Source organism: Impatiens glandulifera, chromosome 8 (assembly GCF_907164915.1).
Source record: "Impatiens glandulifera chromosome 8, dImpGla2.1, whole genome shotgun sequence".
In the NCBI taxonomy this organism is placed as follows: domain Eukaryota; kingdom Viridiplantae; phylum Streptophyta; class Magnoliopsida; order Ericales; family Balsaminaceae; genus Impatiens; species Impatiens glandulifera.
The window spans coordinates 28,123,427-28,148,350 of record NC_061869.1 but is presented as its reverse complement, the minus strand read 5'-3'; the positions used below and the strand labels follow the sequence as shown (position 1 = coordinate 28,148,350).

Below are 24,924 nucleotides of genomic sequence, written 5' to 3'. Positions count from 1 at the left end.
GTATTCATTAGAAAATTTGGTTAAATACAACACACTTGTACACAACCCAGTCGAATAGCCAGGACTTAGTTTCTACTTGCTTTCGAACTCCTAGCACACACAACACTTATTGATAGACACTCTATCAACTTACAAAGAATTTGATACAATGATTTTCGGTATGAAGACACTCTCACACACAAAAATATGCTAAAACAAAAGCTTGAATATATTTGTAGAGAAAGAGTATTTGGTTAACAAGGGAACCAAGATCTTCAAGTTTCTACTATTTTGTTCTTCCTTTTAATCTTCTTATATATGCAAGACAAAGTAACAGTCATATCTTCTTTTATAACAGACATGTTGACTTCAAATAATACTAGTCCTCTTTTTGAATGGAGGAGCTTCAATATGGTACAACAGAGAAGAACTTTTCCGATCTTTTTGTTTTTTGAAGAGAGAAAACCAAAATTCATTTAATGGAACCTGTTGTACTAAATCTTTCATTGCAGAGGATTATAAAGTAGTCTTGGTATGTGACAGTCTGTCTCTACTGCTACGTCAGACTGCCCATACGCTTTTGGGATACCGGACTCATTAAATGCCTATTACGCTTCTAGGAAACCGATGTCTAAAACCTATTCGTGAAATCGATGTGTGAAACCGTTCGATTTTGATATACTACCGATCTGGGGATGCTCTACCAGATCTGAAGATACTACCGGTCAGACTACCTGTTGCACCGTCTTTTATAAAGCGAAGATACTACCGGTCGGTCTACCAATTATGCTTACTGAGCGGTAGAGCCGATTCCCACTACCGAACCGATCCACTACCGGTTACGCTCTTGCACACTACCGACCTCGCCTACGTGGAAATTTCGGTATTTTCTCAGCTTTCCTGAAATAACAAAACTCTAATTATTATTTGCAGCTGATGAGACTCAATTTTTGATCACCCGTGTGACAGGAGAGAGTGATTACCACTACACTACAACACCTTATTATTATCTTTAAAAAGTTAATATACTTGATATGACTTAACAATTATATATATATAATTTAACTTATATATTTAATTAAACTTAGTTTTATCCATTCATTATTAAAAACCTTTTCATAAATTATATTCTAACATATTTGCACGTAAGTGTGGAACTACCAATCCCGTTCGAGTACTTCTTTACAAGAAGAGGGTGATGTACCATTTACACATAAAGGGTAAATAGTTTAAATAGGGTAAAATCTATGTGTCTTTTAAGGTGTTGTACATTGTAAGAGAAGCCTATTAAGCGTGAAAACATGATAATAACGTTTTAAAAACCAAGTTTATGTTCTTAAGTTAAACATTTTAATCCCCAATAGAGTCGTTAGAAAAGCTGTAACCCCCGGGAAATCCCTTGTAGGCATGTATTTGGTGGATATGTGGCAATACGGGGGACCTGGGTGGCTCAAAATTCCATGGTTTCAACCTTAGTTTGTGTTCCAGGCATCTTTTTAAAAATAAAACATTATTTTTTTTTGAAAGATTTTATATTACCTAGAAGCTTTTAAAATTAAATATGTAAAAATATTTATTTTATTTATTTTATTCAAATTTTAATAATTTGAGGATTTGTTATAATCAAATTAAAATTTCATTTGAAATTTAATTTAAATTAATTAAACATAACTAATTAAAAAAAATATTATTTATTTAAGATAGAGACGCCTATTGATTGTAGAAAAATCAATAAAAATGTGTATATGTACAAACATATTTTACACTAGAGTTTCTTTTATTTCGAAGTTTGGTAAACTCGGGAAATAACTTTCGCACTTCATCCTCCATAACCGTTCGAAAGCGGTCTCTACTTATAAAGTTGACTTTTGAAAATCGGTTGTATAATATTTGAGTTTTAACCAATTATTCTTCTAGATCTACTCATGCTTTTAGGTTTAGCATTATTAAAATATTGAAATGGTAATATATTTAAATGCTGGTACCAGTTGCGGAAGATAACTAGGTTGGAAATACTTGAATAATATTAGTCATTTTTAAAAGTATTAGAGTTTAGAAATAAACACCAATCAAGCCCTTGGTTAAATATTTTTGTGGAAATATTCCAAAGATATTTAAAATATATTTTCTAATTTTTCGGGATTTTTAAAAAATGATTTGGAGTATTAAAATTACAAAAATAATTTTGGATTTTGAAAAGTGGAACTAAACAAGCCTTAGGACTAGAGTCCTAGGGTTTGGGTCCGATTTTATCAAGCCAGGTCCTGGGTTTAAGTACTAGAGTCTCTCGTTTGAGGTTCTAAGGACTCTCAGTCCTTAATTGATCTTACCGGTCTAGGTGTAAAAACCTATCGGTCCTGGACCAGCATGGGGCTAGATTTCTCGGTCGAGTTTTATAAACCTCTCGGTATGGGGTTAGCTCTAAGCTATGTTCCTCGGTCCTTAGTCTCGAAAGTCTTAGTTTCGAGTCTGGGATTCCTAGTCGTGGATCCTGGGAGTCCCGGTTCCAAGTCAGACCTCTTTGTCCTAGGTGAGAATCCTCGATCGGATTTTTCGGTCCTAGCTCAATAACATCGGTCCTAAATCAGGTTATGATCAAAATTCAGGTTTTTGATTTTACGGTTGTTTACGTTAGAATCATATTCGGAAGCTTTCTGTGCTGTTATTCGATCGAATTAACCCAAGAATAGCAACCCTTAGTTTTTTATTTTTGAAATTCAAATTTGGGTTTTTTTTATTTAGATAGAATAATTGGTTCTATCCTATCCAAATAGTTCATAAATCATCTAGAGATGACGTTTCATCCACAAAACACCATAAATAACAAGCATACAAGCTTATGTAATTTGAAATATAAAATTTTAAATTCAAACTGTAAATATATTAGTGGTTGATTGGAACCTTATCAAGGATTGAATAATACTCCTTGATCCTTAGAAAAGTTTAATGGAAGCATAGATCCAAGCTTGAAGGACTTAAACAAATAGTTTTAAAAATCCGAAGTTTTAAAGCTTTAATGGAGGATTTCAATATTTATTTGAAGCTTTTGTATTGATAGGTTGGCTTCAAAATGACTTGAGGAGGGTATTTACACTACTCATAGGTCGGTTGAAGAATTCTAGTGACCTAAATTAGCCAAAAGCCATTAATGACTTTTGTTAGTTTTCGGCTGGCAGTCACCTGAGTAGGGTGATTCATCCCTATTTAGGTAGGAGAGAATGATCACCATCGTAGGGTGATCATTCTGGCTTTTGAATTAATCAAAACCATCAACAAATGGTTGAGTTCCAAAGACCCAAAATTATTTTGGTTTCTTCTTGTTTATCCTCGCAGCGTCGAGTTGAAGAAGAAAACCAGAGAAAAAACGACATCGTTTCATCTATATTTATCATTCCATCTTGATGTTGTTGGCGTCTGGGCGGTCTGTTAGCGTTCCAACTAACATCCTTCTCTTGATTCGCTATGGCCCCCAGCGCATCTCTTTAGCTACAACCGGCTACGGGGAACTTTCTTGGGTTCTGTATAAAAATACAGCATTGATCCAATGGCCACGAATCCTACTGCAGCGGATCCTTCGGATTTAGGGTATATTATAATACTAATTTATTTATTTTATTAAAATCTTAAGGGATTATTCGAAATTAATTTTTTTTAACCTTTTTTCTTTATTTTTTATCTTTTTAAATACACAAAATATTAAAATAAATATAACAATAGTTTACCAATTGTTTTTTATATATTTTAATATTAAAATAAATAATTGTCTTTAGATGAAATGGATACAACAATTCACCAAAAAAAATTATCCTTTATTTTTCTAAAATTATTTTTAGACATTATGGGTACAATATTTATACCAAATAAATTTTTTATTATTTTTTTATTTTGGCCTTAACCCCTAATTAATTTGGTTAATTAAAACATTAATTAATTCTAATTAATTGTTTTAAATAGGTTTTGGTCATTGTGTTGATTATTTTAATCTTATTTATTTAAAAATAATTGAAAATAATTATTTTAATATTATAAAATATAGTGTATATTTTTAGTTCTTACACTCACCACAACATTTATCTTTTTCCATGAATTCAAATATGCCATTTACATCATTAGCACCACCTGTGTTCAATGGTAATAATTACCATGTATAGGTTGCCCGAATGGAGGCTCATCTAGAGGCAAATGATTTTGGGAAGCTGTTGAGGAGGAGTATGTAGTTCCAAAATACAAGCTAACCCAACACTAGTACAAATAAAGAATCACAAAGCGAATAAGACAAGGAAGTCGAAGGAAGAGCTACTCTATTTATTGCCATGTCAACTGAGATTTTCATCGGAAATAATTAACATAAAGTCAGAATTTAAGGTATAAAAATTTCTCAAAGAAGAGTATGAAGGAAATGAAAAGATTAAGGGGATGCAAATCCTTAATTTAATTAGAAAATTTGAGATGGTGTAGATGAATGATTTAAAGACCATTAAGGAGTAGTCTAACATGTTACTCACAATTTTCAACAAGGTAAGATTTCTTGGCACTGAATTTCATAATTCTAAATTGGTTCAAAAGGTGCTAGTAATTGTTACTAAAAGATTTGAGGCTACGATTTCATCATTAGAGAACACTAAATAACTATGAAAAGTCAGTCTTGTAGAAATCTTGAGTGTCTTGTAGGCACTAAAGTTTCACAAGAACAAAGAAGATTGATAAGGAATGAAGATTTTATAGAAGAGCATTGCCAGCAAAAGTGAAATCAAGCCAAAGTGAAAAATGGAAGAAGAACTGGAAAAGAAAGAAGGAAAGTGCAGGTTCAAATTCTCTAAGTACAAGTAAATATTCTAAACTAGATTTTCTTCCTTGTAAGTACTATGAGAAGAAAGATCATGCACCTTTTAGATGCTAGAGAAGGCCAGATGTACAGTGTGAGAAGTGTCATATGATGGGGCATCAACAAAAGATTTACAAAAATAATCCGATGTAGAAGGATGTGACTCAAGTGAACTTTTAGTAGAGAAATGTGGCTCAAGTTGTAGATTAGGAAGAATAACTCTTTGTGGCAACTTATTTTGCAACAAATAGCTCAAGTAATAACCAAATTGTGGATAGTTGTTGCACTAACCACATGACATTTGATCGAGGCCTCTTCAATGAACTAGACATATCATTCAATTCTAAAGTCAAAATTGGCAGTGGAGAGTACCTTGCAGTCAATGGAAAAGGGACTGTGGCAATACGCAATTCTTCGAGTACTAAGTTGATTAAAGATGTGTTATTTGTGCCCAACATCAATCAAAATTTATTAAGTGCTGGTCAGATACTCGAAAGTGGTTTAAAGGTGATCTTTGAGGGCAATGAGTGCCTAATCAATGATGCAAATGGGTTGTACTTGTTCAAAGACAGCATGAAAGGGAAATGCTTTAATCTAGATCCACTAAAGGAGGAGAAATAAACCTATTCAACTACAATATCTCAAGTTGAGATTTGGCATAAAAGGCTAGGCCATTTCCATCATAATGCAGTGCTGAATTTATAGAAGAAATAGTTTATAAAAGGGTTGCCTTAATTAGAAGCTAACTTGCTAGAATACAAGGCTTGTCAATTAGGAAAGCAATCAAGACTTTATTTCAAGTAAGCAACTTAGAGAGCAACTGAGAGGCCAAAATTGATCCACACGGACTTTATTAGGCCTCACAAATCTCCCTCATTGAAGGGGAATAAGTATTACATAGTTTTCGTTGATGACTATACAAGGATGTGTTGAATCTGTTTTCTCTAGTTCAAGTCTGAAGTTGCTGGTGTATTTTTAAGATTTAAATAGTGGATATAAGCTCAAAATGGTTAAAAGATTTAGGCATTGAGGTCTAATAATTGCAAGGAGTACAGCTTAGAACAATTCAGTTAGTTCTGTGAAGAAGTTAGGATTAAACACCAATTGACATCCCAATACATTCCTCAACAGAATGGAGTGAGTGAGAGGAAGAATCACACAATCATGGAAATGGCAAGGTGTATGCTTCATGAGAAAAATTTTCCAAAGGAGTATTGGGCAGAGGCTACAAAAACTATAGTCTTTCTACTTAACAGGCTACCAACTAAAACTATGGAAGGAAGGACACCCTTTGAGGCATGGTATGGTTACAAGCCTTCTATGAAAAAACTTAAGGTATTTGGGTGTTTGTGTTTTACTTATGTACCACAGATCAAGAGAGATAAGCTAAACAAAAAGGATGAAGCTAGAATCTTTATAGGGTACAACACAATTTCAAAGGCTTATCGAATTTTTCAACCTCAAACAAGAAAGATTCTGATAAGTTGAGATGTGCACTTCATGTAGAATTACAAGTGGAATTGGGAAGAAGTAGAACCAACTCCATATTCTCAACTGAATGAAGAAGAGTTGGTGGATGATGAACCAATGAGGGGCAAAAGATTGGTTTTCTATATTTACTAGAGTTGTAATATTGTAGTCCTTGAACCTATAGATTATTGGGAAGCTGAAAGGTATTCAAAATGGAGAGATGCAATTAAAGAGGAAATTACTAGGATCAAGAAGAATCATACTTGGACGCTTGTAAAGAAGCCAAGGGACATAAAGGTGATAAGAGTGAAGTGGTGTTCAGAACCAAGTTGAATGCACATGGCTCCATTAACAAGCACAAAGCAAAGCTTGTTGTTAAAGAGTATGCTCAGATCTTTAGTGTTTATTTTTCTGAAACATTTGCTCATGTAGCTATATTAAATACCATTATATTGCTACTTGCTTTGGCAGCTTAAAAAGGATGGAAGGTGTATAAGCTATATGTTAAATTTGTATTTTTGAATGGAATCCTTGAAGAGGTGATTTATGTTGAGCATCCTGAAGGATTTTTTGTGAAATGGAATAAAGATGAAGTATATTTTCTCAAAAAACTTCGTTTGGACTGAAACATGTTCCAAAGGTCTGGTACAATAGAATTGATAAGAAATTGATGGAGTTGGGCTTCAAAAAAAAGTCTAAGTGAAGCAACTCTTTGTGTCAAAGGTGGAAATATGTATACTTCATGATAAAGACTTGTTAGTAACAGGAAGTAATGAAAATCTTGTTGAAGAGTTTAAAAGTGATATGCAAAGTTTTTTTGGAATGAAAAATTTAGGAGTGATGGCCTATTTCCTTTGGGATAGAAATAATGTAAAAAATTTATGAGATCTTCATTACTAGACAAAATATGCTAAAGAGATTTTAAAGAAATTGGAAATGGAGGATTGCAAAACTATGGCTACTCCTTTGTGTTAGGAGGAGAAACTGAGCAAAAATGATGAAACTAATAAAGTTGATGAGGCTCTCTATAGAAGGTTAACTGGTTGTCTCATGTACTTGATAACAACTAGACTTGATATACTGCATACTATAAGTCTTTTGTCAAAATTTACTAACTGTGCAACTAAAACTCATATTAGAGCAGCTAAGAGGGTTCTTAGATATGTTAGTGGAACACCGGACTTTGGCATTAAGTTTAGTACAGATCTGAAGTATTATTTGAAGAGATATTCAGACAGTAATTGGGCTGGATCTATTTATGATATGAGAAGTACTTCGGGCTATTATTTTAGTTTTGGTTCAAGAGTGTTTCAATGGTGCTATAAGAAGCAGGAGATAATTGCACAATCCATAGTAGAAGAAGAGTTTATTATTTCTACTGTTGCTACAAATAAAGATTTATGGATGAGAAAAGTGCTAATTTATCTGAGCTTGAGAAAAAAGATTGTACAGAGGTGTTTATTGACAACCAAACTATACTTTCTATCTTAAACAATCCTGTTTTTTATGGGAAGACCAAACATTTCAACAACAAGTTGTTCTTTCTTAAGGAAGTGCAAAAAGAGGGACCTGTTAAGCTGAAATACTGTAAGACTGAACTTCAGTTAGCAGACATGTTCACCAAGGTTTTACCAAGAAACAAGTTCGAGTTCATAAGAGAGAAACTTGAAATCTACAACAACTCAAGCAAGGAGGAATGTTGAAGTTTGCATTAACTACTATTATTTTCCTTCTTTTTAGCAATTCAGTTTTAGTTTGTGATGTAGTGGGTGGTTTCTAGGAGAATTTTTAGTAGATCATGTCCATTAATTTTCCCTATTTTTTAACTACATTTTCTAATCATTTAATTATATTAAAATAATTTTAGTTTTATAAAAAAACTACTATGTTTTTCCTTTCATCCCTTTTTTCTTCTTAAAGAAAGCATTCCTACTCTAAAATAACCAACAGTAACAAACCTTCTATAAGTTATTTTCAGAATTTTTAGTTGCAAAACTTATGTTCATATAACAGATAAAAAAAGTCAAATTAGATAATAAGAGCTTCACATGTGTTTTTCTTGGAGTTAGCAATCAATTAAAGGCCTATAGATTGTATAATTATATCTTGAAGAAGATTGCTGTGAGCAAAGATGTTATATTTGAAGAAAATGACAGCTGAGATTGAAGCAAACATCTAAAAAATGTTGAATGGTTTGAAAGAAAATCAGGATGATGAATATAATATTGAAATATATGATAGTGAAGAAGATCAAAATGTCAAGAAAGAATAATCTAGGTTAATTCCACAAACATTAGTTGAAGAAGAAATACCAAGTAGTCCAACTCTTTTGTTACTTGTCCAAGGAAGAATATAAGAGTTCCAGCGTGGCTAGAAGACTATGCTACTAGTACTGATTTATCTGAAGATGACATTAATTTGGCATAATATGTCACATCTGATCCAACAACTTTTAAAGAAGAAGTTGGAAATGAATAACAACTTGAAGAAATGAAGCTTGAGTCCAAAGCATTGAGAAGAACAATACATAAAAGCTAGTTGATATGTCTAAGTATGCAAAATAAATTGGAGTTAAATGGATAGTTAAAAATAAACTTGATAAGTTTAGAAATGTTGAGAAATACAAGGCAAGACTGGTTGTGAAGGGTTACTCTAAAAAAACAGGATATACTATAACGAGGTTTTTGCACCTATTGCAAGATGTGACACAATAAGGCTTGTAATAGCCATGACAACTAAAAAGGGTTGGAATATATTCTAGTTATGTTATGAATTCATTTATACATGGAAAACAAGATTAATAAATATTCGTGGAACAATTAAAGGCTTTTTTGAATAATAAAAGAACATAAAGTTTACACACTTCAAAATTCTTTATATGGTTTAAAACAGATTCCGAGAGCATGTTATAGTCGAATTGACTCCTATTTTATACAAGAAGAATCGGTCAGGTATACTTCAGAACCTACTTTATTTATAAAATTAGGAGCTCAATGAAATATTTTGATTGTTACCTTATAGGTTGATGATCTCAGATCACGGGAAATGGTGAGAAGAAATTTATTCACTTAAAGAGTCTATAATGAATGAATTTGAAATGACAAATCTTGGAAAATGAAATATTTTACAGAACAATAAGGGAATTTTTATATGCAAAGGAAATTCATGACAGATTTGGTATGGCTGATTGCAACCTTTTAATAATCAAATAGTTCCATGTATAAGGTTTGTTAAAGATGATAATAGAGCTCGAGTTAATCGCACTAACTTTAAACGAGTTATAGGAAGTTTAATGTACCTAATTGTAACCAGGCCTTCTATTATGTATGCAATAGTTTTAGTGAGCAAATTTATGGAGATTCCCACAGAGATTCATCAGAATTCTTTAAAGAGAATACTTAGAGGGAACCCTAGACTTTGGTATTCTATACAAGAAAGGTAATGGGAGAGTATTTGTTAATGACTATGTTGGGGATATAGAAGACATAAAAAGCACATCGGGATATGTTTTCCTGTTTGGAAAAAGGTAACGTCTTAGTTTAATTAGTCTTTTAATATATTCCTAAAGTTTAGCTAGTTAGTTGATAATTATTTTCTTTTAATTATTTCCTTTTAAAGTTTATTTAAGGACATGTTGATAATTATTTTCTTTTAATTATTTCCTTTTAAAGTTTATTTTAAGGACATCGTTGATGAATAATATATTTTTTGCGTTTAATATCATTCTGATTACAAAATAAATCATATATTCACTAGAATAAAAGTATTATCGTTAATATTAGATATGTTTAGAAAAAAGTGTTAATACAAGTACTTTATCCTCAAAATATGTAAAAACAATATTATATTTATACACGAGGTTATGCAATTTTAAGAATAATAAAAATGATGATTAACCCCAACCTCAACTTCCACATAAAATACTACACTCATAAATCATGACAAAATTAATATTTTTAACAAATGTACACATCTCAATGCGCATAAAGGACTACTTTATCCTCCAAAATATGTAAAAACAATATTATATTTATACACGAGGTTATGCAATTTTAAGAATAATAAAAACGATGATTAAACCCAACCTCAACTTCCACGTAAAATACTACACTCATAAATCATTGGCAAAATTAATTTTTTTAACAAATGTACACATCTCAATGCGCATAAAGGACCAAAATCCTGCGGAGAATGATGTAGGGTGCAATGCCGAGAATGAAGTAGGGTGCAAGATGGGAAATTTATGGGTTACAAATTCGACCCATTACGGATCTGGTAGTGGAGGGAATGTTACAAGCTTAACATAAAGACACAATAAAATCCTAAGTCACCAAATAAGGTAGTACGATCTTTCTTGTTCTTGATGATCTTCTTCCCTAAATGAATGATGATGCGAAATAGTGCTTCTCAATTATATTTTCTCATTCACATTAATCTTCGACAAACACAATCGCTCATCCATTTCCATCCCCGCTATAAACACCCCTCTCTTCTTGACCATCTCCAATTCAACTAATTCCTCCTCAGTTTTCTGCTTCGTCTCGCCGCAGTCTCATCCACCTCTTCTTTTGCCGCCTCATAAAAACAAGATGATAAAGAAGAAAGAAGGAGACGCGACTGGAAACACAACCTTCCTACGCTCATAAAATCAACCCCTTTCTTTAAAAAGGGAAAATAAAATGATTTTTACTCGAAAAGGTTAGAGTTATAGGTCTTACCTTCCTCTTGAATCCTAGAAAACGTGAGATGAGAAATCAAAATGGTATGCTCGACTCGAGTATTACTTTGAAATAATTTGTCGATTTTTTTTACTAAATATCTTGGCTTACATTTCTCTCAAATCTCATAAAATGAGTGAGAAGACCACTCTTTCAAGGGTTATTTAACCCAAACTTGAGATAAAAAACCGAAAATAGGATTTAGCAAAGTAAACATAGTTCACTCAATTAAGATTCACACATAATTTTCATTTTAAGAAGTTATGAAAGAAAAGAATTTTCAGAGATTCATTTTAGGGTTAGGTGATTGGTTAAGTGTGAGAAATGTCATCGACACTATGATCCACACACCCGTCCAAAAGAACGGCCTCTACTTCGAAACAATTGGGCTTTTAGAATGTGAACATTTTATTACACTTTTGAATAGACCAAAAACATAAAAATACATCTAAAGTTTTAGTCAATGTCTAAGGAACTATGCATGTTCCGCTAAACATGCATCTATGATCGCTAAACATGCATCTATGATGTAGATAAGTATTATAAGAGACTGAAAGTAAAAACATTAGACGCATTACCTATTGTGGAATAAAACGATAAAATTTTAAATTATCCAAATGTTGCATAAATTATAAAAATCATGTTACAAATTTTTATAATTATTTTAAAAGGTGTAGAACTCAAGTTATAAGCTTTTGAAGTTTGAAAATTTTGAGAAAATATCCAAAACGAGTCATAGAATCATAAAAATATTTATTTTAGTTAAGAAAATAATTCTAAACCGTTTTGTATTTTATTCAAATTTTCAAAAATCAAACATAGCTTGAAATGCCATGTAAATCTAATCAATTTCTGAAGTATAATTGCCTCTGTATACAATCCAATTCACGATCAAGTTTGTTGGTCATTTTAGCTAGAAATTCTCGTTTGAGACGTTAACACGATTCTTGATCACGAACCGACGTACAGTTTAGAGCCACTATCAAAAATGGTACACAAGTAATCTACTATAGGGTAATAGGAGCAACTAGTTGAAACAAATTATCGAAGGATCAAGGATATACAAGCTGCACTACTAGCTAGTAGGTATTAGAAACCTTTTGGAGATAAAATCAATCAAATCTAAGAGCCTTCATTCGCTACAAGTTACAACGGTGAAACAACTAGACGATCAACGGAATTTAAATTTCATGTTCGTATGAGAAATTTAAATATTTTATTCGGTCCTAATTGTCTCTAATTAATTAATAAAGCAATTATCTCGAATTAAAGTCATTGTCTTTGTGTTAGAGCTCAAGAACAACGAGTTCAGATCAATTCTTGCTTAGAAATCAAACTAACAATCTACCGATCATTCAAGCAATCATAGACAATCAATCATTGAAATAATAGCTAAGAAGCAATAACACAAGAACAGTTTGAATATTTACCAAATAAAATAGAAAGATTACTTAAATGATGGAAGAAACTGTTATTATTTGAAATTGGAATTACAAGGGATGTGAAACACTTACAATGACCTAAGATCATTTATGATCGTTTAAATAAGATTCTAAGGTTTCTAGAGCGTCGACTAAAGCTTCGACGTCATGATATAATCTCCGACGAGATGTTTAGTTGGAAATGGTAGATTAATTCTTGTAGAGAGCAATTTAGGAGTTTTCATTTCTTGATAGCTTCAGGTTGTCTTAAGAAATAATAGATTAGGCACCTTGGTCATAAGAACTACTTGGAACTCTTCAAGAGTAGGGAAAACATATTGGTCGCTAAGTACGTACATGCGAGTGAATGTGTTCTATCTTTGTTGCATATGAAACATGAATCTCGTATCGATCTTAGTATATATCATCGTCAAAAGCTCGTTTAGAGTAGTAGGCCAAATCACAAGCAACGCATCAATCTACATTTACTACTAGGGAAGAGGAATCTAACATTGTCATTTCCTACAAAAACATAAAACAAAAATAAATCAGCCACTTTACATTAGTCTCATTCTGATTTTATTTTTGGAAAATTTCAGGTTGTACCCATGAGCGTCTACTTCGACTATAAATGCATACACATATTTATATAGGAGACACATTCATGGCTTGCAAGAGTGTCGTTGCATATGTAAATGAGGCATGGATAGTAACAAAGATTTTTGTGCAAAAGCTTTCAGGGAGAGACCAACGAATCGTCGTCGTCGTATCGATCTTAGTGCAGATCATCATCAAAAGTTCATTTAGACTTAAATGGTAGTAGGCCGAATCAGAAGCCACACATCCATCTACATTTACTACTAGGGAAGATGAATCTAACATCTTCATTTCCTACAAAATCATACAACAAAGATAAATCAACCAAGTTACATTAGTCTTATTCTGATTTTATTTTTGAAAAATTTTAGAGTGTACCCATGAGTGTCTACTTAAATGCATATATATATATAGTAGACACATACATGGTTTGAAAATACATGGCTTGAAAGAGTTTCGTTGCATATGTAAATGAGGCAAGGATAGTAACCAAGATATTTGTGCTAAAGATTTGAGGGACAGACCAACGAACCGTCATCGTCATGACCCCAAATAGGCAGTCCATGAGGAAGAAGTCACTTAATCCTAGTTCTTTTTATATGTTTTTCCTCATAGAAATATCACTCAGTAATCTATTACCAAGTCTTGTGGGAACATCTTTAACAAGTAAATATAGATGTGTAGATGACGACGCATAATGCAAAATCTAAACAATCTTTAAAATAGAAGGGAGATGTGCTCATATAGATAGATTCCATGCAAATAATCCATGCATATTGAGGTTTTATGCCGTAAATTTGGGTTTATGCCCACTCATTAGGTTTTGTATTTTAGTGTAAATTTTTCATGGTTAAATAGTTGGTCAATTGTTTATTTCGAGTTAAACATAAAAAAAATCCCCAATAGAGTCATCAATTACAATACACTTATAAAATCTCCCCCTTTATTTAAAAGGAAAACATAATATTTTTACTCGAACAATTTAGAGCTCCATGCCTTAGATTCCTCTCGAATCCCAGGAAACGTGAGATGAGACACTGAAATGGTAAACTCAATTTGAGTTCTATTTTGAAAACAATCGATCGATTTTCTTTAATAAATCCCTTGTCTTACATTCTTCTCAAATCTCGTAAAACGGGCGAGAAGACCGATCTTTCAAGAGTTGCCTCATTGAAACAAGAGATGAGGAACCAAATGGTTCATTTAACCAAATAAACATTGATATCTCAATTAAGTGTCGCCACCTAATTTTATTTTTATGAAATTAGGAAATACAAGAATTTTTAAAAATTCATTTGAGAGTTCGGTGATAGGTGATGTGTGGGAAAAAACCTTATCGCTATGGCTCACACGCCCGTCCCAATGGACAATCTCTACTCCGAAACAATTGGCCTTTAATTTGAAACATGAAAATTATTACAGTTTAGTATGAATTCAAACATAAGTATATGTCTAAGGGAATAGCCTACGTCTAAGTAATTATACTTATTCCACGCTTGAAAATATGTCTAAGGTGTACTCAATATTAGACAAGAATAAAAATAAAAGCGTCTATTATTTATCACAAGAGGGAAAAACGAGATATAAATCTGTAATTGTCTAGAATAGAAAAGTGAATACATGATAATGTGGCTTAAGTTATAAGAGTTCGTGTGAAATTTTTTTCTCAATTTTTTTGGAATTGTGGAACTTAAATTATTAGCTCTCCAAATTTAAGAAATTTGAGAAATATTTCAAACGAGTTCTAATAGTTGTATAATTATTTATTTTAGTTATGAGAATTATTCTAAGACATTTTTTATTTAGTTTTCCAATTTTTTAAAAAATATTTTGAGACTTTTGAATAAATAAAAAAACTTTTAAAAAAATTAAGTCCCAAAAAATAAAGGCTTACTATTAAAATAAACCAAATAGTCCGATTTATGGGTGAACTAAATGAAAGCAACTTTAATGCCATTATCCAAAAACTAGAGAGAGGAGATATAGATCTTCACTGGACTGCAAATGAGACAAACCGAGCACAAATTAACTTGAACTCTAGCTCGATTTGAATAAGTTTATAAATTTGAGCTCGAACTCAACTCGACTATTAACTTACAATCTCGGCTCGACTCGAAAATTTGAATAAAAAATAAATTATCAAACTCGAGCTAAAGCTCGAGCTCAAACCAAATTTATTTTCAAAATTAAAATATCAAACTTTCATACATATTCAATATTTAAAATATGATATTTTAAAATAAAAATATGAAACAATCATAACTAATCAAAATTTTAAAACATGATAGTCCAAAATATTAAATCATCATTACTAATAAAAATTATAAAACACAAAATTCCAAAATTAAATTCCAAAATTATATAAATTATTTGAACATTTAATATATTAATCTTTTTTAATTCATATTTACAACTACCCAACATTCAATAATATAAAATATTTAATTTTAAAAATAATTAATATAAAATATAAATATTAAAATAAATAACTAAAATTTAATTTAGTTTAAGATGTAGATACCGACAACAAAATATATTTTTATTATATATTATATATTAAGCATTTTTACCTGTTTGAATATTATATATAATATTCGAATTATTATATCTCTAATATTTGGTTGTCTAATATTTACTTGTATAATATATAATATATTAATCGTTTTTTTATCTCTTTCAATTTTATATATAATATGTTAACATTTTTTTTATCTCTTTTAATATTATATATAATATATTAATCATTTTTCTTTCTTTCAATATTATATATAATAAACTAATTATCATATTCCTAATAATTACTTTTATTATATATATATATTAATTTTTTTTTATCTCTTTCAACGTTATATATAATATACTTTTGTTATATATAATATATTAACAATTTTTATTTCTTTCAATATTATATATAATAAATTAATTATTATATCCCAATATTTACTTTTATTATACATAATATATTAGCCTTTTTCTTATCTCTTTAAATATTATATATATTATATTTTTAATATTTTTAGTATATATAATATATTAAAAAAAATTATCTCTTTCAATATTATATATAGTAAACTAATTATTATATCTCTAATATTGTTGACTGCTTTTTTTATCATCAATTTATCATATTTTGATAGGAATTGAAAATAAGTGTTTTTCTATATTCATATAACCCTATGTGTATAAACATAAGTTTCTCCTAATACATAAAAAAAGATATATAAACATAAGTTTCTCCTAATACATAAAAAAAGGATGAACAAAACTTACCAATGAGTTAACCAACAAAATAGTTTTTTCCTTATTTGTTGTTGAATTTTCTTAAAACAAAAAATAAATCAAAGTTATATAAAAGTAAAAAAATAGTTATTGTAAAATTGAAAATAAATTTTAACTACTTGTAGGGATCTTTTGAATGAATGAGAGGTGAAGACTTAAAAAGAAGAAAAAAAAAATAGATGAAGAGTGAAAGAAATTATGAAGAATGATCGAAGAAGAAGAGATGAAGAGTGAAAAAATAGAAAAGAATAAATGAATAAGAGATGAAGAGTGAAAGAAGTTGTGAAGAATAAGTGAAAGAAATGGTGAAGAATAAAGAAGAACAAATGAAGAGTCACAAAGATTTGATAATGAATCAGGTAGATTTGATGAAGAGTCTGTAATTAGAAAAAGAGTCCCATAGATACATTTAGAAAAAGAGTTTTACTTTAAGGATACGAAGAGAAAGAGAGGGAAAGAAAAACAAATTATTAAAATTTTGAGTTTTAATATTAAATAAAAATATATATATTATATAATGAGGCTCGAAAAACATCGACAAACCATTGAGCACGGAGACATAATTTAGAGTTGGGGTAGGCATAAATTTTATATAAAATAATTACATATATATATATATATATATATATATATATATATATATATATATATATATATATATATATATATATATATATATATATATATATATATATATATATATATATATATATATATATATATATATATAGACGTTATATATAATATTTAAATAAGTTGATCTCTACAAGATATGAAAAGTAAAAATAAATTAAAATAAAATTTAAAGTAATGATAGAGAGCGGGAAATATATTGACAGAAAAGTATAGGGAATAATGTGTCATCCCTTGATTGGATTGAAAATCTAATAGGAGAGAGAGTTTGTAAATTTTCAATCCAATGAAGGGATAACACATCATTTCCTACATTTTCTTGTCAATATATTTCCCGCTCTCTATCATTACTCTAAAATTTATTTCTACATCTTTAACTAAATATCGTTCAATGTAGAGTGTCAAATCGTCAGTAAGTAAATCATTATCCATTTTATTCTGAAGTTCCATATTCATTTTCTACATTGTTGAAAATCTTTACTTCAGTAGTGGTATAAATAAGTAATATTAAAACAAGATACATTAAAAAAGTTAACATAACATAAAATTTTAATCGTCCACTCTAATTGATCAATTGTCAACAAGAGTAAAACTTTCAAATTACGCATCATATCAATTTTATAATGTATTAATTCATACTTAAAGTAACAATTTCTTATCTATGAAATTTTCAAGACAAACTTTGTTACAATCTCGCAAATATCATCAATATTAAACGATTCAAAATTAATTTTTACTAAGTGATGCAAAAATGATACGTTGTCATGGTTGTACATTTATTCAAACATACATAACTCTTTAAACATAAATAACTCTTTAAGAATTAGAAAAAAAATATTTAAAAGAAATAAAAATAGAAAACAAGAAATAAATGCAATAAAAATTAATAAAAATAAAATTTATAATAACTATTTATAAATTATTTGAAAAATAATATAAGAGGTTAACATACCTAACTCTTTGGGAATTAAAAAAATAAATATTTAAAAAAAATAAAAATAGAAAACAAGAAATCAATGCAATAAAAATTAATAAAAATAAAATTTATAATAACTATTTATAAATTATTTGAAAAATGAATAAGAGAAAAACAATAGTATAGTTACAAAATAAAGATCCTAAAAATGTCAAATATAATATTTTTATTATCTATATAATATATATATCATATTATATTATATATATAATATGTAGTGGTGGGCTTAAGCCCAACTCAAGCTTTCATCCGCCCATGATTGAGCAAACATTATATGAGCTCGAACTCGGCTAGAATATCAAACGAGCTGGCTCGAGCTCGGCTCAAATACAGTCAATGTCAAGCTTAAGCCGAGCTTTAATCGAGTAGCTCGCAAGTGACTTGACTCATTTGTAGCCATAATCTTCACGTAGATCCGAGACAAACTCTTTCCAAGTCGCGTCACAAAGATCATTCGTATTTTAAAAAAATGGACCACATTGAAAAATAAACTACCACCTAAATTACTTGGGCATGTATTTTATGTTTCCCAACTGTGTGAAGTTTCCAATAGCCTTATCGATTTTAGACCTAATAATGTTCATATCTATGAATATGTTTATGATCAACCCCAGCTTAAAGCTTCTAAGCTTCAAGAAGATCAACTAATATTTTTATCAAGTAGACCAACGTTATTAAATGATCAAACGCACATGTAAATGTAAACTTGATCAAAATTAAATTTCAACTAGAACAACATTCTGATCACATGCGATATCTTACAATATATTCTTTTTTGCATTGAAGAATACATGATTTTTGTTTTTTTTAGAACGCTGAATTCCCCTTCTCCTTTAATGTGCGACAGAGAAATTTTTCAAAATGTCCCAAAACGGTTTCAAAATATTCTGAAATAAGTGTTTTCGGGACCCGAAATGAGCTTTCGGGACGCGGGGACAACATGGCAGGCCAGGGGTGGAGCCAGGATGAAAAATTATCTGGGGATGACTCCAATTTTTTTGTAAACCAAATCCTCAACACCTCTGATTTAACTTTCTATTCTCCCCGCTTTTTTTTCCTGTAATTGATACAATAAATTAATTAATTCAAACATATAAAATAAAATATGTATAAACATTTACTTTATGAAATTATGAAACAAAACAGTACATTCAAAACATTTAACATTGTGTATTGAAGTTATGTCATTCTATTCTTCTAAATAAAAATAAATTAAAAAAGTAAAACACTAAAAATATTTAAATAAAAAAATTAAAAATATATTTAATTAATCATTTTAACTTTTAAATTAAACTTATCATTCATCAAAATTAGATAATATATACCTTAAAATAATTTGTGAATTTACATAAAATTTAAAGAGAAAACATATTAATTATTTATTGAATTAACTAAAAAAAACTAAATTATTAAATTTTCTTCTTTTATAGTTATTTTTTATTATATATTGTATTTTTAATATTTTTTTAACTCAAATCACTTATATTTTAATAATTAAAAAACAAATAATGCAATGAGTTAGAACACATCCATTAATTATTTGACCAAAAATAATATTATAATTAAATTAAATAAAGATAAAAAGTTTTTTTTTTATTCATATTAAAAAGATTAACCAAATATTTCAAAAAATGCTTTTCAACAAAACTATTGTCTTATGAATCATTATCACTCAATTGCTAATTCAAATAAATTTTGATGTGGAGAAAGAAATGGTATTAAAAATACAAAATTAACTTCTACAAGGACTTACTCGAACATCAGAAAAACATAAAGTGTTAATTTAATTTTATTTATAAAAATAAAAAGCAAAAAGAAGTTTGGCTAGATCGAACCATATATGGGAATTTAATAGCAGAGTTGAGAAAAAAAAGATAATTGTCCATTTTTTATTTTTTTTGGGCTTAAACCACCTAATCTAAGCATTTTTTTAATTTAGGTGGCGTTAGAGCCCACCCTACTTGGGCTAGGCTCCGCTCCTGTAGCGACCCGTCGACTTGGTTGAATTTATCATTTCACTTTATATATTATGCATATTTCTAATGTCATTAATTGTCTAAATGCATGTAGAGACACTTGTATACCATGCAAATCCTTAATTTGTTTTCTTTTTCTTTTGAAAAAAATATATAATAAAAATAATTATCTGGATGCATTTTACCACTAAGTTAAAAATAACCACTAAAAAGTAAGATTTCTTCAAATCCATAACAAATCTAAAACTTTAACGACAACAGAAAATGCTATCAATGATCCCCATATCAAATGGTTGTTATTAAAGATTGATTAAGCTCCTCCTCCTCCTTCAACTTAACAACATACCTCCCATACAAATATGAACAGAATCCCCAACAACAAAGTACTGTTGATACCGCTTTGAGGCCGTTAAATGGATCCCCATAAACCACAACCCCCGCCGCAACATTAAACATCATGAGCGCCGTCGTACATATTCCTCCCGTCAACGACGTCGTTAAAAACACCATCCCCGCCGTTCCCATAAAACAAGCCTGCCACATCACCACATTCCCCGCAATTGTCCACCAATATACACATGGACCCATGTCAAACACATTTCTCGATTCGTTAACCATTTCCTTAAACCCGCCCTTGACCACCGCCATCCCCACCACCGCTAAAGCAGTTGCCGCCGCTTCCATCACCACCTGAATCTCCATCACCATCGAATAAGAATCTACATTTCTGTATATCATCTCCATTAGAGGGAGATAGAGTGCGAAAAGCAAACCCGCCCCGACTGTGCAGAAAAACCCCACCAAATATTCAGACTGGGTCAATCCCTGAGGGCGATCGTCGTGCGTGGATAAAGCGAGAAGGACGGAGGCCAAGGAAAGCAAAACTACGCAGTTTAGGTTATGAAAGTTAACCTTTTGTTTGACGAGGATAATGGAGAGAATGAGGTTGAACGCCAGTTGTGATGACAAGAGTAGAGAGGAAGTGGAAAGTGGGAGGTATGAATTTCCCCATGAGAAGAGCAAGTTGTTTACTCCTAGGAGGAGTCCGACAAAAAGAGAGAGTCCTAGGATTCTCGGTCTGGCGATCAATCGAGAAAAAGGACGATTTCCGGGTGAAATTGAAGGGAAGAGATAATGAGGGATGTAAATGAAAGGGATGAGGAGAGGGAATCCGGCGCATTGAACTAAAGTGGAGACCCAACGGCTTGAACCCTTGTGAATGAAGTAGAATTTGGAGACAAGAGTCGCTGATACGGACCCAACCAATAAGCATGCATAGTTCATCCCAATCAATATAATGTAAATGTTCATTTTGTACCGATTATCTTCGGAAGAACTGCTGAACTCGTTCATTCTAGATTGCAGTTCTTTCCCGATAACTACAATTTATACCGGTGAAAAAGGGTTAAAACCGAGAGTAAAACTCTCGGTTTTGACCCTATAACTTTCGGTACTAATTAGTAAAATTGAAAGTTTTACACACCTCTCGGAATCTATTTTAAATAAGGAAAAATTTGTTTTTTCTCGGGATCAATTAAAAGAGTTTTATAAAATCTTCGATAATTTTTGTCGATAAAAATATTTTTTTACTAGCGTTAATTGAAGTTGCTTGTGGCCGTTGTTGCTTTTTTTGGAGGATGATGATAATCTCTATGAAGATTTCATGGTCAATAAATTCAGTTACTTTCTAATAATATCTGTTTAATTAAATATTATTCTTAGTTTATTTATATTGAATTAAATTTAAAATAATATTTTAATAATTAAACCCAACCGTTAATAAAAAAAATTGTCCAAGCACCTTTTCTTCAATCTATCAATAGATAAGTAACAAAAAAGAGAAACAATTGTTCAAAAGGAAAAGAGTCATTTATTTATTAAATGAATCACGAGAACATCACTTTATTTACTTTATTTTATGCACGCTTCCTGGCCTATGAATGTAAAAATTATTTACTCATTATTTACTCTTTCTTCGTTCATCAACGAAAATATAAACTCCCAAAATCATCTTTGTCTTCCACCTTAGTTTAGTTCAATTGAATTCTTCAATAAGATATTAAAAGATGTTTTAAAGCCTCTATTCAATAACTTCAGTTATTCTGTTACAAGCCTTATTATGTACTTATTTAATTTATTTTATTTTGAATCATATATAACGGGTAGAGTTTAGTATTTGACTAGGTTAAAAATGAATTTTCATTTCTTTTCAAAATTATTTGATTTGTCTTAAGGAAACTCATATCAATCAATGTTTTTAGGTACATCATTTTTTCATTTTTTTTACTCTTGTCAAAAAATAATAAAAAAAGTATATAATTCAAATATTTTTTAAATCATAATCTATATATTAAAAAACCATTGGATGTAAATCTTATAGGGAATTTTAGTTTGACATAGAGTGTACTAAAATGGCATGTACAAATGTTTTAATACCGACTGTTCTATTGCTATTAACAAACTATATACTGACGGATTTTGTTCCAATCAACATTGATATGGTAAATATCGATCCGATCGATATATGTCGTCGATATTGAGGCTTTGTTATACCAATAGTATGCCCGAATACCAAAAGCCCCTACAATCTTTAGGCATCTTGCACTACCAAATAAGTCCTTATTTAATCCCATTTGTCTAATCTCTATAGTAAAATAAAATCTTATAAAATCCAGTAAAACGGATGTTATTGTCCGAAAAATAAATGTCTTTATTTAGAGACATCAGGAAAATTCTGGACACCAACAAACACTATAAAGAGAGACCCTATTGAAAAAAGCTACAATAACATCTAACATTAACCAATAAAGTCCGTTTTTTACTGACATTATTATCCCCAAAAAACTATTTTTTAACGGATACCATTAACCAATAAAGTCCACTTTTTGTGAATTTTTCAAAATTGTAAAATCGAAATTGTGGTTCCTAAATCTGGTACAAATTAATAAATAATATATTATCCTTTCAAAAATAAGTTATACATCAATTCAAAAAGTATCATTCACATTTTACATCAGCCATCAATATTTACATTATAAAAGATAGGAAACTATGCATCTATCTAAATATTTTCATAAAACAACCAACAATCAACATATGGAAGCGACATTAATGTAGAGAAGTTATAGAGGGCGAGCCATTGTGAAAATATGGAGTAAGCTTGAACTGTAGAGAAGTTATAGAGGGCGAGCCATTGTGAAAATATGGAGTAAGCTTGAACTATGAACGCGGTAGCCGCATCTAGAAATTGAAAATCGTGTCTAGATTAGGGCTTATTTATGATGCAACAAGAATGTCGAGACCACTATTCTCAAACTACAACCTCTGCTACAAACTAGAAGAGATTTCAGGTGGTAGCCAACACCTACACAAAATTTCAATAATCCATTATTATTTGTAAAACCAATCAATGTAATATGAAAAAGAATATGTCACGAACACAAAGTCCTACAAGCTAGGGCACTAAGTGATAAACTTAGCAATTTATGGGATCTGAATAGTTGCATAGCTCAAGTTTAAAAAAGTGAACATGGAGCAGACGGAATAAAAAGTATGGAGGTAAGCGGGAACAACCATAAGTCTCTTAGCTCTTTGCAAGTTGAGAAAGATTCAACCATGTTTGAAAACATATTAGAGTGACAGTTAGCCACAGTACATAACTAAATCAACTGTGGAATAAATCATTTGAAACCAATTACTAAAAAATACAGGAAAGGATGAAAGGCAGAAACAATGGAAAATAAATGCATATCTTATAACACTTCTTAGAACAAATCACACACACACACACAAAAAAAAACAAATCTAACTTCTGTTTAATAAGAATTACTAGATTTGTTTTCAACCACAAGTCAAAACATGGAGGCAATAAAAGTAAAAATATTAATCATGATTCGGAATAATCTACTTTTCTAAACAAATCATGATCGAAATACCATTTACAAACTATAGGGTAATTTGGTGAAAACTCCTCAAATAATCCAATAACCCTTGAAAACAGGGAACTATGTTCTTTTGGCATATCCCTAATTTTCTAAAGTTATAGCCTATTCCATCAAACAAAAGTTTTTTAAAGGTAAAGAGAAATAAAATGTATCTATAATTCGAGAAAAAATGGGGCCATCTAGAAGGGTCTCGATGCAAAAGAGGATATATCATCAAAATAGTCTATTCAGTCTAATACAACATCGTCTGATGAATTATTCAAGTTGAAGAAGGGATTAACTTCTTCGTCAATTTGAGATTAATTGCATGCAATGATAACAAGACTTTCTAATAAATAGTAAATTGGAGTTTAGATAAAGAAAATAACATATACTAAACTAGTAGTAATAGTCAATCGCCTTTAGGATTAGGAAAAGGAAAAACAATTTGGATTTGAACTCAGATCTTATAAACGAACTTGAACATATTTTACACAAATCAACCAATATATATCATTCAAAATGTTAGAATGAATCTTAATAATCAAAATTGAAAACCCTATTATATGAAATTAACCAATGAAGGACTGTCGCCAAATAAGGAAAATGAAATCACATGCAATTAACAGCAATAGAAGAAAGTCCATCTGTTGTAAAACCATTTCATAAAGTACTTTGAAATTCTTGAACGAACGAGAGACTAACTCTAAGCTCTCATCAGTAACCTCCATCCATTTGAGTTTGATCTCTTTTAACCAATGATAAGACCTCGTCAATCGTCATAGTAGAAATCAAGGATTGTACATAATATCCCCAACCGTCCGGAACCAATTTGTAGTCGAAAAAATGTATCTTCCTTTCAACTCGATAGATCTAAAATTCGAAAATCTCCTAGTCATAATTGAAAGATTTACAAAGTAATAATTTCCGATGAAGATCCGCCTCCGGCACCACCGCTCAATATTGTACCATGACTTGTACACAAAAAGAGCGCTTTTTGGTCGTCATCCGAATGTATAAAGGAGAAAACATGCTCCGGTAATTTCTCAAAAAAAGAGTAAGTCATTGCCTTGTATGTGTTAGTGAATGAGGAGAACATGGAATCTGAAGACGTAAGGGCCCAGGAT

At 30.4% G+C, this 24,924-nt stretch overlaps 1 protein-coding gene across 1 annotated transcript; it reads right to left on the bottom strand.

The window, feature by feature from the left end:
- Positions 1–20,159: 20,159 nt before the first annotated feature.
- On the bottom strand, positions 20,160–21,227 carry LOC124913238 (probable purine permease 4). Its single transcript, XM_047453834.1, has one exon. It carries the CDS (start codon positions 21,225–21,227, stop codon positions 20,160–20,162), a length of 1,068 nt encoding a protein of 355 aa, XP_047309790.1.
- Between the last annotated feature and the right edge of the window lie 3,697 nt (positions 21,228–24,924).

What these genes read in the sequence shown, in the direction of transcription:
- LOC124913238 (XM_047453834.1), bottom strand. Translation starts at nt 21,227, where the DNA reads ATGAACGAGTTCAGCAGTTCTTCCGAAGATAATCGGTACAAAATGAAC.